General features: G+C 45.9%; 1 protein-coding gene across 1 annotated transcript; it reads left to right on the top strand.

The window, feature by feature from the left end:
* The first annotated feature begins 7,654 nt into the window (after positions 1–7,654).
* On the top strand, positions 7,655–13,973 carry LOC129763195 (putative vitellogenin receptor). The gene is made up of 6 exons (XM_055762026.1): positions 7,655–7,945; positions 8,011–8,277; positions 8,342–9,097; positions 9,158–9,904; positions 9,961–10,377; positions 10,441–13,973. The coding sequence occupies exons 2-6, from the start codon at positions 8,055–8,057 to the stop codon at positions 13,863–13,865; spliced, it is 5,568 nt and encodes a 1,855-aa protein (XP_055618001.1). The 5' UTR covers positions 7,655–7,945; positions 8,011–8,054; the 3' UTR covers positions 13,866–13,973.
* Positions 13,974–14,180: the final 207 nt, after the last annotated feature.

Consider the following 14,180-nt stretch of genomic DNA (forward strand, 5'->3'; position numbering starts at 1 on the left):
CTGGATCTTCGCAATATGGCCATGTTCGGTCGTGTTGTGTGGCTCGTGGCGCCGTCCTGCTGAAACCACATGTCATCCGTATCCATATCTTCAATTTGTGGCAAAAAAAATCGGTTAACATGCGGCCATAGCGCTCACCATTCACAGTTACCGTCTCGCTGTCCTCATTTTCAAAGAAATATGGCCCGATGACTCCACCAGACCATAATGCGCGCCGAACAGTGACTTTTGGCGGATGCAATGGCCTCTCAACAATCACGTGTGGATTTTCTGAGCCCCATATACGGAAATTTTGGGTGTTCACATAGCCACCGAGCTCCAAATGTGCCTCATCGCTGAAGGAAATTTGATGCGAAAATTCAGCATTTTGCTGCTGTTGTTCATTCACCCAATCGACGTATGCCCGACGTATTACATGGTCACCACGCTCTAATTTTTGTACCAGTTGGACTTTATATGGATGTAGGTGCAAGTCCAAATGCAAAATTCGCCACAATGATGTGTTTGACAAGCCCAATTGCTGAGCACGCCGTGGAATCGAAACATTCGGGTCATCCTCCACACTGGCAGCAACAGCAGCAATATTTTCGGCCGAACGCACATTACGATGATGCACAGGTTTCACAATATCCGCTACGGATCCAGTTTGTTCGAATTTACGCACTACATTAGCGATTGTGTGCTCTGTAGGCCGTCTATGACGACCAAAATCCGTCCGTAATGCTCGAAAAACATTTGCCGGGTTTTCATAATTTTTATAGTATAATTTAACAAAATTACCACGTTGTGCGATGCTGAAACGATCCATACTGTAAAATGGCAGACATTCAACTAACGATATGACGCTTTGGTTGACAGCTATGTCAAACGGTTGTCAGGGCTGTATACTTTCGGAAGCCCGAAATGGAAAACCCTGTATATTAGTTGCTGTATTGGTTTTCACGAGAGTACAAAATGCGTTGAGATCCTTTCAACCATACAAATCCGCAGGAGTAGATGGGATTTTGCCAGCCATGGTTCAAAAAGGAGAATACACACGCTTTGGGCAAAAATTGGAAAATCTCTTTCGTCAAACGAAACTGCATTATGTGCGTTTCTTGACATCGAAGGTGCTTTCGATAATGCTTCTTATCTGTCATAGGCACAGAAGACAGTTTGCACGAGACAACACAAATAGACAAATCTCCTCGGAGCTGGACGGGTCGTCGATATATGTGATTGCAACAAAAGGTTGCCCCGCAAGGAGGGGTCCTCTCCTTTGGTCGCTAGTGGTTGACGACCTTCTAGGAAGCTTGGAGGCATAGGTATCGAAATCGTGGGTTTTGCTGACGACCTCGTCATAATGGTACTTGGCAAGTTCGACGACATAATATCGAGCAGGATGCAGATGGTCTTAAACCTTATACGAACTGTAATGAACTAAGACTCAATCATCAGTAAGGTCAATATTGCCCTATGAGCATGTTCTAAAATGATGCGAAGAACATTGGGCCTTAATCCTAAAATGGTTATGTGGGTCTACACTGCCATTGTGCGGCGTAGGATAACCTTTGCCTCAGTAGTTAGTGCTCATCTTCCGAGCCGTGCAGACATATTTTGTTAGCGCTGATTTACGAAAGTTGTTCACGGGCCATTAGAAGATTTTCGCGTACCAATTTCCGAACATTGTGATATCTCGCCCTTCGCGTGTTCTTACAGTGCGTGAGGACCAGAGTGCGATGGAACAGGATACCGGAGCGCATTACCATGCAGCAACTTGCGTGAAATCGAGACAATGGAGGGCTTAAACTGCAATTGCCATCATTGAAGTGCAGAGTCACTCGTCATCTCAAAGAGATAGAATCCATACCGTTCTACAAGTCATACCTTTTTAATAACATAGCAATTCATCCTTCAGAGATACCTTGCCTGAGAATTTTGTTTCAGGTGATTCCTACACTGCCTAATCAAATTCTACAGAACCCAACATCCGATCAAGTTCATCATCTGGCTATCGAGGCGATCGCTCCACCAAAAGTGGAAATAAATTCACCATCTGAAAATTGGCCTAGCATATGAAAAAACATTGCAAAATGTTGCATAACTACATCAATATTACTATTGCACCGCATGGAAACAACAACAATGACAATACTTGTAAGTATTAAATATCATACTTCATGTAATTTATTATTGCCTCAGTGGAATCGCACCTCTAGACATCGTTAGTACAACGTAAACCAAGCGCCAAACAAGCGTTCGCCATAGCATGCATACAGAGCCATACATTGGTGATTTGAAGCTACTAGGAATATAAACAATTCTCATCATTCTGCGCTATTCTCAATAGATACGCCTCTATTAATATTACTGGACTCGAAAAAAGTTGCATTACTTTCTCATGCTCAAGATAAGCGCAGTTGTCTTCCTTAGTGGAGAAAGTTTAGCTACTGTCTAATTTTCTTATTTTCTTGGTGACTAAATAAATTAAGTAAACTTAATTTCAACAACAACAACAAGCTCCATTATGATAAAGATTAGCGCAAATGCAATCCTAGTTGAAAGTAGTTTTGCGACTGGCACGCGAACTCAAATAACTTATAACATTCTAGCCCGACATTCAAGATTCTTGGTATTCCCCAAATAATTTTGATTTCTATATAGGGGGGTCACTCTACGAAAAATGTAACGTTTATTAAGAGTTTTCAAATGCATACTACGCAGAATCGTTCTTACGATATATGGTATAATATATGCCATTAGACGGTAAATTTATCCAGCATTTTTTCGCCTGAGACATCAACAGTGGAAATAATAAAACAAGTGAGCAATTTAACAAAATAAAAGAGGTATATTTTGCGAGCGAATGCGAAAGTAAATCATGTATTATGCATTCTTTCTTTCAACTTCATTCCCATGAACGCAAGTGGCGCAAGTTGCAACACAAAATTGTGTGCAATAATTCGTTCTATCAAACAAATTGGCAAGACTCTATTCGAATTTAACATGTTGAAGTAATCAGATGCAAGATATCATGCATCACTCAAATTCCATGCAAGATTTCATCAAAGCAACGAGGAAAGTGTCACCCACACATTGATCGTTTGTTAATTTGGCCGGAAAATCAATTCAATTATCGAATTTTACTCGCTAACCTTTATTACACATATTCATAATTCTCAATGACTCAATTCCATCTGTGATAGATTGAGTAGTAGAACCAATACGACTTGATTGTGATAGTCTGCAAACGAACATTATTTCACCGAAAAAGCTACTGCTCCCGATGCCTTAGAATAAGACTAATAATAAAAATAAGACAAAGGAAAGAAATCATAATACCATAGCTATCCATTGGTGTTAGGTGTCTGTTAGGTGTCACACAGATATTCATTAATCATTTTCAGTTAGACTGTTGAACTTCCTGCCAGAAGCTTATTTTCTTTTTTTTTGTTCGTTACAAACCGTTTGACGGTTTTGAGTACATATAACAAACGGACCTTTTCAGAGCTACTATTTGGAGTTTCGAAAGAGTTAAACTAACAGATTTCTGAACAATTACATTTAAACAACCAAATGTTCTGAACAATCACAGTCCTACGTCAAACTTTCGTCCGTGTCTCTAGGCTCAGACCCTTCTACTTTTTGGCGCACAACCTTAACACCTACTTCCCCGTAGCGTCAATTCAATGCATTGAATGCAATGTCAAAGGTGTCAACGAAGCCTTTATGATGACGGAAAACAAACAATGTTAATTGCTTGGAAAAAGACCGAATATTTGCCTCAGCAGAGATTCATTACTGATACCCTAACGGAAATATTTTTCCCTCCCGCACTATTTTTACGTACGGGTTATTTCGATGGCTTGAAGCAACCAAACATATACACACTTATTTCCGTTTGGCGCTCTTTTCAACAGAAGCCATTTCTGTTGATATTTCCGGTCTAGATTAGCTTAGCTGTCATCTTCGGTGGAGATAGTTTTGTTACCGTCATGCGAAACCAAATCACAGACCAAATTCCAGAACATTTATTTTCTTGGTGAGCCGACGACTAGGCTGATGATTTCTCACACAACTGTGTAGCTCAGAACCTTAATTTAAAGGCGTCAGTTTGATGCAATTATTGCAATGCCAGAGACATCAGCGAATGAATAATTTGGTCGCGTCCACAGTTCAACCCGAAACGAAGGCATGTGATGACGCAAAACAAGAAAGAACGAGCGATGTTCATTGCTTTGAAAACAGAACGAGATTGAAAGTTTGCCTCAGCGAGATCCACTGTTTATACTCTAGGAAAATATTCCCCTTCGTTTTTCTTCTTTTCCTTTGTTCGCAGAGACTTTAAATTTTACGATTTCCCCTTCGTTGCTCGTCGATAAGTTGGTTGTTATTGACAGCTCTGTTCGGGAAAGCACACAAATGTATAGAACAAATGTATAGGAAAATGGAAACGCCTATAGTTTTCATGATTTTTAACCATTTACACACCAGTGGATTGTAATGTATAGCATATCAAACAAATCTTAGAGAATTGCCGATTCGTTTGGTATGTAAATCGCCAAAATCCGTTCGCGGCAAAAATAATTATTAACGTTAACTTTATTTCATAAAAACGTGACCTGTATTCTGATTTGGCACCTTTATGAAAGATGTAGTTCTACGTCAAAAAATCGTGCAAAACTTCACCAGTAGCTTGAAAAACTCGTGTTCGGTACACAATTTGAAAAAAAGCATTAAAAAGTTTCCTCTAGGAAAATAACTCAAATTCACGCCGTTCATCGTTCGATTTTCTTTTGTTTTCCTGCATTGCGATGGGACAGTTTACCTTTTCGGTTGCGCGTGACTGTGTTCCAGCAAAACAATGCTACTATTCATACCAGCAATTAAACTAAGCAATGGATTAAGGATCAAAAACTTAATTTTTTGGACTGGCCGGGTCGCTCTCCAGACTTGAATCCTGTTCAAAGTCTTAGGGGGGATCCTTGTACGCAGAATCTACACTGAGGGAAAACGGTACACCACGATTGAACAGCTCAAGGTCGCAATTTCCGAAAAATGGAAAAATATCGAGAAGTCCGTTCAGCAGAATTTGGTAAACAGTATTCCAACACGAATTTTCAAAGTTGTTAGTCGAAATGGCAAGGTTGCCAATTATTGGCATGTAAATCAGCCGATCGTTTCGAATTCTTCATTGATAATACTTATGAATTTTGAAGTGGTCTAATAGAAACTGGACAGCTGAAATTATCATATTTAAGCACAATAAATAAACGAACAACTCTTTTGAACGAAATTGACGTTAAATGAACTTTATTCTAAGCATTCAACAATGTATGAATGGATCTTGTTGAAATTATACCTGTTTGTGTTGCAACGAAATAGAATCAGGGTGGTCTTATAGAAGTTGGACAGTTGGACAGGACATCGCGACGGCGATACGAATTTTCCTGACGATTCCAGTGATAGTGGCATCGTGTGAACGCAGTTTCAGCAAGCTTAAATTGATTAAAAATTATCTGAGTTCTAAAATTGAACAAGACCGACACAATGGCTTGGTTTTTGTTTCGATCGAGAAAGAATCGCTAGAATGGCAGCTAAAGCACGCAAGGCAAAGATTTGAATTGATCAGGGATACTCAAACTGTTTTGGGCAAGATACCCCTTTTCCAGAATGAAATGATACCGTCGACCTCCTATAGCCGAAATTCTTTAAAAAAATCAAAGAATTTTGCAGTAAAACACTTACCAATTCAAAACATTTCGGTTGGTTAAGTGAGTAATAATGGATAACGGATTACTTTTTCCCAACCTAATTTTACTCAAAAATTGAATTTATTTTCAAAAACATTTCTATCTCAAAAGACCCTCCGTTTGATATTTTTTGAAATATTTTTTATGAAAATCTTTTCAATTCATCAAATATTGACGTATAGTAATACCATATCGGACTCACCAAAATTGAGATAAGATTTTTTTTTTAATTTTGTAAAATTTCAATATTAATGTAGGACTAATCGTTCGCAAGATATCCACGATCTCTTCATTTCTGCAGCATCCCGAGTCACTTTGGCACCCTTCTTCAATTTCCGTTTGACAATTGCCCAATATTTTTCGACTGCTATTGTGGTATTGGTATTGGGGACAATTGGGAGGATTAAGATCTTTTGGAATGTAATCGACTCCATTGTCACATAACCACTGAAGCGCCTCTTGACTGTAGTGGCAGCTTGCCAAATTCGACCAAAACTACACTGGATATTTGTGAGTCTTAATAAAGGGAAGGAGTCGTTTCTGCAGGCACTCCATTATCAAGTCCATTGTTAAGTTTGTCACGAGAACCTTGGTTTTCTGTCAACAGCTGCAAATCCCTTGACAAATCAAGCGCTTCCTGGCAAATTTATCAGCGGAAACGAACTTAAATTTGCTGGGGACATCTTCGGGTCTGGGAGCTGTCCAAAATCCATCTTCACGTAGTTTTCTTCATTCATCAGCATGTATCCTTCATACTTCGTCAATATCTTGTTGTACAACTTTCGAGCACGGCATTTAGCCACCAGATATTGCTTCAGCGTCTTGTTTGGTTGCTTGCAGGCAAGGAAATTACGATAACCTTCTCGCATACGGATTCTTCGGATGGTACTTTGGTTAGAGATGTGTTTTTTGTGCGATGTCGTAGTTTGAGAGACCCAGGTTTGTCTTAATTGTTTTCAATACCTTCAACCTTTGCTTCCGATCGTAGGTTCCACAACGATGCGTCCTCTAATTCATCCGAACAACAGTTGTTGTGGATTTAGCCAGTTTCGGCGATTTTAGTACCCTGACGACGCCGGTTTTTTTAATGCGGGTGTCCAAAATCAATTTTTTACTCTCGGCTTCCATCCTGCGCAACTTTTTCAAAACAAAACCCGATTAACGTAGAATTTTTACCGTCGAAATATACAGGATTTTCAAATAATTTGCTGTCAAAAGATTTCTGATACGCCTACTACGATCGCTGCTACAAAATAAACAGTGATTCCAGAGTCTAACAGAATCAAACCTTACCGCCTATCTCTTCAAAATGTGCTCGTGTGATACCAGCCGAGGTTACGTTACCTACCGTGTGTTAGAGTTATTGTGTTACGCTAGGTAGGGGGGTGGCGAGGCCAAGGGGGCCCAAAATCCGGCTTTTCAGCGTTACGTAATTTGTGCGCCATGCCTTACAAAGAAGAAAAATAATGAAAATTGGAACTTTTTTTTTTGAAATACACCATTTATTTTATCTTAAAAAAAACTACAGTAGATCCTAAATAGAACGCTTATAGTGAAAACTTATCAACATGTTGTATTTTCAACGAATTCAAATATAATTTTTTGTCTGCGCTCTAAAATCGAGGTTTGTTTACATGAAAATGACTCCCAAATTAATATCGTACATTTTTGACAGCTCTGAAAAATGAAGTATTGCTAGGTACTTTTAGAAGTCTTCAAGCAAAATTTTGAAACAATACAATAAGAGCTGGGAAAAAATATGTTTTGTGGGTGGCAATATAGTTGCTAGGGGCTTATAAAGGGTTAATAAATCCCAATCTATTATTTCACAAAACAATACACTCTGCAGTAGACCAAAACTCGAGCAGTCTGACAAGCTCAAACCGGACCGTATCGAGCAGATCGCAAGCCTGTCTCTCTGCGGGCATCATTTCATCTTCCGATCGCAACCAGTTCGGATCCATTGTTGCGATCTCCCCACAGTGCTCCTATTGTTTTATCATTTGTGCACCGCGTGAACTTTGAGTTGAGATTGCTTGCGATACCCGCGGTCGCAAACAGTTGGGGTTCCGTTCAAAATCAACTCAATCGAGCGCGCGGTTTGGTGACCTCGCGGATATTGGTGGGTTAGTTCGCGGTATTTTTCGGGGGGTATAATACTTGACGGCGAGGTTAAGAGAGAAGGTTTCATTTGAAGTTAACAATATTTTATGGTAAGTCTTGATGTGTGACGTTCCACGTGTAGTTTCGGACCTAACCTTAAAGTGTTTGTCTCTAGTTCGGGTTCTATGGTGGTGGCTGTGAAGCAACTCCGCTGAAATCATGTTACGATCTGGCGAGATGTCGATCGCGTTGCTGCTGGCTATCGTCGTTGGTTTGGTTTGTATCCCGTGGGTAGAAACTGGTCGCAAAGGTTCCAAGTACAGGGTTAACGCACCATGCACGACGGAGGAGTTTCAGTGCGATAGCGGAGCGTGTATTCCGAAGGCGGGTCGATGTAACGACAGCAAGGACTGTTCGGATGGGAGTGATGAGAGCGACTGTGGTGAGTTTTGTGTGTGACTTTCGGGAGATTTCGTAGCAATCTAGAAGGTGTTTCTTTTGGTTAGACTATTTCCTGTGTAGAAAACCGATGTGGTATCGCTGCAAGCACGACAACAGCAGCTGTATCAGTGCGTCGTTTCTGTGCGATAAACACGACGACTGTCCGCTAGGGGACGACGAGGAGAACTGTGAGAACTACGAGGTGCCACATGTGCCGGTGCCCTGCAGCAAGTTCGAGTTCACCTGCACGGACAAAATGTGCATCCCGGTGGATCTGGTGTGCGATGGAACGGCCCACTGCATGGATGGTTCGGATGAAACGATCGGATGCATGGATATTGAGAGCAAGTGCAAGGGCTTTTTGTGCAAGAACAAGCGCTGCCTCAAGAACCACGACTGGGTGTGCGATGGGATCGATGACTGCGGCGATGGTTCGGACGAGGAGAGCTGCGTAGCGGAGTGTACAGCTGTGCACGGGAAGTTTGAATGTGCGGATAACAGTACGTGTGTGAACCTGACGCAGGTTTGCGACGGGAAGGATGATTGTGGGGATCGGAGCGATGAGGGGGGACTGTGCAGCTCAAGAGAGTGCGATAGTTTGAAGTGTCCAGAGGGTTGTCAGAATACTCCGCATGGAGCGGTTTGTCTGTGCAAAAAGGGGTTCGCGTTCAGCAAGAGCTCGCGGATATGTGAGGATATCAATGAGTGCGATCGGTATGGGTTGTGCTCGCAGGGATGTGAGAACACCCCCGGCTCGTTTCGGTGTACCTGTGTGGATAAGTATACACTGAAGAAAGATGGTAGAACTTGTGAGTTGATCGGTGAGAGATTCATACACTTTCATTGTATCCGTGCAGGATTAACTATGACTCATTTTTCAGAGGCGACCGAAGCGCTCCTTCTCTACACCACGCAGAAAACCATCGGTGCGCTTTATCTAACCTCGAAGCACCAGTACTACGTAGCGAAGGATCTCTCGCAGGTGATCGGAGTGAGCTTCGACGGATCGTTCGTCTACTGGACGGACATTTCCTTCAAGACCGAATCGATCGAGCGATCGTTGGAGGATGGAAGCAAACGGGAGCTTCTGCTCACCTCCGGCCTAGCTTCCCCCGAAGATCTAGCGCTGGATTGGTTGACCGGTAACATATATTTCTCCGACAGTGGTCATATGATGATTGCCGTCTGCTCGAACAATGGCTACCACTGCTCGACACTGATCCAGGATGCTCTCCACAAACCCCGAGGTATCGCGCTGTATCCCCAGAAGGGAACCATGTTCTACTCGGACTGGGGTGACAAGGCGATGATCGAACGGGCCGATATGGATGGTAGCAACAGGAGTACCCTGGTGAAGGATGATATTCACTGGCCGAACGGACTGTGCATTGATTGGCCCAACAACAGACTGTACTGGGTTGACGCGAAGCTGAAACGGATCGAGAGCATCCGACTGGACGGTACCCAGCGGACGACCGTGTTGCGGGATGTCGTCAAGCATCCCTTCTCGATTGCGGTGTTCAACGAGCGCATCTACTGGTCGGACTGGGATACGAAGAGTATTCAATCGTGCGACAAATTCAGCGGGAAGGATCGTCAGACTGTGATTCACGATCGGCAAGTTTTCGGTAGGTTTAGCATACTCTCACTGCGAGAGGTGATTGACGACAACTTTCTTCTACAGATGTCCACATCTACCACTCGAGCATCCAACCGAAAGAGGATCACGCATGTACGGGAACGTTCTGTTCGCATCTCTGTCTGCTCAAGCCCAACGACAGCTACACGTGCGCCTGCCCCACCGGAATGAGCCTCAAACCGGATAAACACTCCTGTCGGGAGACGGTAAAACGCCAATATCTCTTCATGGGTATCGGAAACCACCTCTTGAAGATGGACGTTCAATCATTTGGTCGCCACGATCTCACCAAGGAAGACGCCTTCGGGTTTCAGATCCACCGAATGGCGTTCAATTCGATCACCGGTGAGCTCTTCGTGGCGGACAACGTCCAGAAAATTATCTACGTGGTCGATCTAAAGTCGAAGGACTTCCGGAAGCTTATCAGCGATGGGATTGGGAACATCACTGCGTTGACCTTCGGTAATATACTCGATCATATCCCAGAATTATCATCATGATCAAAGCAATCCACATTATCCACAGATTTTCTCGGCAACAACCTCTACTGGGCGGACAGCGAACGGTCTACCATCGAGGTGTTCTCGATGCAGACCCGCCACAGGGCCATCATCCAGCATTACCTCGGTACGGAGGCACCCATTGGGCTGGCGGTCGTCCCGGAGATCGGTAAAATGTTCATCGCACTGCGATCCTCCTCCCAGGTGCCCCACACGCACATCGATCGCCAGGATATGTCCGGTCGGGGCGCCCACACGCACATCATCGAGGACAAACTGAGCGCCAACGGGACGTTTCACTTTGTCGTCGATCGGGATCTACGCTCGGTGTACTGGAACGATGTGGGTCGCAGCCGGATCGAGTTCACCAGTTACGAGGGGGATACACGCTACCTGTACCGGGAGTATCTCCGGCAGCCTGTGTCCCTTGCGATCGTGGGGGATGGTCTGTTCTGGACGTGCTTCCGTTCGAATCGCCTGTACTGGTCGGACAAGCACAACCTGGGGTCCACCAAGAAGATCAACATCGACAAGCTACCGTTTGGGAACTTCCCGGATGAGATCGTGCTGGGATCGAGCCAAGCGCTACAGCGATACGATCACCCGTGCCAGAAGCAGAATGGAGGATGCTCGCACATCTGTGTCGCCGCCGGGATGTACAGTAGCGCGTGCGTTTGTCCGACCGGTATGATCTTCAACTCGCCGGAAAACACGACCTGCATCGATGCGATCGATTGCGAGTTCCGGTGCACCAGTGGGGAGTGTCTGACGATCAGTAAGCGCTGCAACGGCAACACGGACTGCGCGGATGGATCCGACGAGAAGGGATGCGACGACGAGGGCGGGAAGAAACGAACCAGCCAGGTGTGTCGATTCGATGAGTTCATGTGCACCGATAGGAGCAAGTGTGTCAACCAAACGCTACGCTGCGACAAGCATTTCGACTGCGCAGATCGATCGGACGAGAGGAACTGCGAGGGGTACGATGTGGGCAAGGGATGCCACAGGAATCAGCACGCCTGTCCGGACGGGATGTGCATCGATGTGAATGCACTGTGCGATGGCGTTCCGGACTGTGCGGACGGATCGGATGAGAGCGAGTGCGTCAATCTGAACAACGCGGAGCGGAATGCCACCACATGTGATCCGTCGATGTTTCGCTGCAACTCGGGTCAGTGCATTTCGAAGTGGTGGGAGTGCGACGGAAAGCCGGACTGTTCGGACGCTTCGGACGAACACGGCAAGTGTCGGTCGAAGATCCGCTGCGAGAAGGGATTCACGAAGTGTGCCCTCGGGCACTGTATCGAGGATCGGCTGGTGTGCGATGGGAACAACGATTGCGGGGACAATTCGGACGAGCAGAACTGTACGGTGACAGCGGAGCTGTGTGTTGGGTTGGAGGATGACAAGCCAACGAAATTTTTGTGTCCCCGATCGGGGAAGTGTTTGGATATCGCGGTTCGATGCAACGGAACCTCGGAGTGCCCGAATGGTGAGGATGAAGCCGGTTGCACCAACTGTGGAATGCACGAGTTTCAGTGCAAGAGTGGGAAGTGTATCCGGAAGGAGTGGCACTGCGACAGAGAGGTCGACTGTGACGATGGGAGTGACGAGGTGGACTGTGTCAATGGGACGCGGCCTACAAGCGATCTGTTTCACGTGGCCTGTGGCGAGGGAACGTTCGAATGCAAACCGGGCGTCTGCATCGAGATGAGCAAGGTTTGTGACGGGCGGAAAGACTGCACTGACGGAAAGGATGAAGGTAAGGGGTGTGCCAGTGCGTGCTTGAGGAATCCCTGCGAGCAGAAGTGTATCAAAACACCGAATGGCGCCCTCTGCGAGTGCCATGTGGGATACACCCTGGCTGGCAACAAGAAATCCTGCCTGGACATCGACGAATGCTCCATTGGAAAGCCCTGTGCTCAAATCTGTCGAAACACTCGTGGGTCGTATCGCTGCTCTTGTAATCCGGGGTTCATGCTGCGTCCGGACAAAATTGCCTGCAAGGCCGACGGTCCCAGCCGCTCGATACTCTACACTACCTACAATCAAATCCGCAAACTGGACGTCAACCCTCCGTCGATCCGGATCCTGCTACAGACCAATGATTCGCGCATCACTAGCATGGATGTTGACGTGCGACGTCAGATGCTGTACTTTACCGATGAGCAGAGTCCCGTTATCTATGAGTACAACCTCGCCCACAATACGACCATGGCGCTGCACAACGTTGGCCACCCGGAGCACCTCTCGGTGGATTGGATCACCGGGAATCTGTACTTCTTCGATCGGTCCGAACCGTCTATCAAGGTGTGCTCGTTGAGACGTGAAGCATGTGCCCGAATCGCCACATTTACTTCCCAAGTCTTCGTCAAAGCCCTCAGCGTAGATCCCATCAACCAGATTCTTTTCTACTCGGTGATGCACTTCTGGATCTTCGAAATTCCCCACTCAATCATCTACAGAGCGAATCTGGACGGTTCGCACGAACAGGTCGTCACCCGAGATCTCTCTCACGTATCCGCGATCGAGTGTGACATCGAAAACAAACTGCTCTATCTAACGGACCTAACCTCCAAGTCCATTAAAACGGTAGACTATGAGGGCAAGCAGGTACGAACGATTATCGACCGGCAGCCGTTGGCACTTAGTCGACCCATCAGTTTGACGGTGTACGAAAATCAGGCACTCGTGCTAAACATGGCATCCTCGACGGTTGGCCAGTGCAAGCTCTATGGAGACTACGAATGTAAGCTCCTGGAGCTTAACGTACACAACTCCGACCAGCTTCTGGTCGTCCAGGAATCCCGCCAACCACTCGCCGAAAACGTCTGCGATCCGCACAAAATCAACTGTAGTCTGGTGTGCGTTCCGGCGGAACACGGCGGAAAATGTATCTGCCACAATGGAGAACACATACGGGAAGGAGACGTTTGTCCCCACGCTTCCTCCAATCCCATCCTCACACCACACCTGTCCCACGCTCAAGAGAGCCTCCCCAACACACTCCCTGTAGACCATTCCGAGGATCAGTCATCCGCCACGGTTGTCGACCTATTCCTCGGACTGATAGTGACGGTTGGCGCCGTGGGCACCCTCGTCTACTTCTACAGACGTCGCTTCCACCGCAAGTTCAACGTCGGCATGCACTTCCACAACCCGGAGCTGAGCACGGTGGACGCCGCCGAGGTGAAACTATTCCAGGGCGCCCCGAAGCTGCACCAAACAGCCACGCTGACCGAGCTGACGCTGGAAACGTCTCCTCCTCCGGTGACACGAGGCGCCGCCGCCGGTCCCTCCCGGTCATTCGATGCTTCGAGTTCGGGCTCGCCACAGCATTTGGATATCACCACCACCGCCCTGGAGCTGGATAGCGTCTCCGATGCGGACTCGATGAAGGATGCGTACGACCACTCGTCGGTCGATCCCAAGCAGAGGTTAATTTTGTGATCGTTCTGTTTGCCACTCATGTGTAAAAGTTTGTAGTTATAAGATGATTAGTTTAGTGTACTGTGCAACTGTGTTGTTATCTGAATACATTTGTTTGTATGAAAGGAACGTGTCGATTGCGGAGAATCACGCCAAACGATAAACACCAAGGTCACACACATCCTTTCTCCCGAAACGGGAATCGATGCGTGTGTACATTGAAGGTGAACGCGTGCGTGCGCGTGGCTTCAATAACCATAGAAAAGAACGATTGACCTTCCCCCCGTTTACGGTGTTTGTTATTTATCCATCGTGTACCCATCAATCACGAGTGCG

Source organism: Toxorhynchites rutilus, chromosome 1 (genome assembly GCF_029784135.1).
Source record: "Toxorhynchites rutilus septentrionalis strain SRP chromosome 1, ASM2978413v1, whole genome shotgun sequence".
In the NCBI taxonomy this organism is placed as follows: Eukaryota; Metazoa; Arthropoda; class Insecta; order Diptera; family Culicidae; genus Toxorhynchites; species Toxorhynchites rutilus.

Excerpts from the sequence above, each read along its gene's own strand:
- LOC129763195 (XM_055762026.1), top strand. The coding sequence starts at position 8,055 with ATGTTACGATCTGGCGAGATGTCGATCGCGTTGCTGCTGGCTATCGTC. Across the intron at positions 9,098-9,157 it reads TAGAACTTGTGAGTTGATCG|AGGCGACCGAAGCGCTCCTT; the intron begins GTGAGAGATTCA and ends CTCATTTTTCAG. Across the intron at positions 9,905-9,960 it reads TCACGATCGGCAAGTTTTCG|ATGTCCACATCTACCACTCG; the intron begins GTAGGTTTAGCA and ends TTTCTTCTACAG.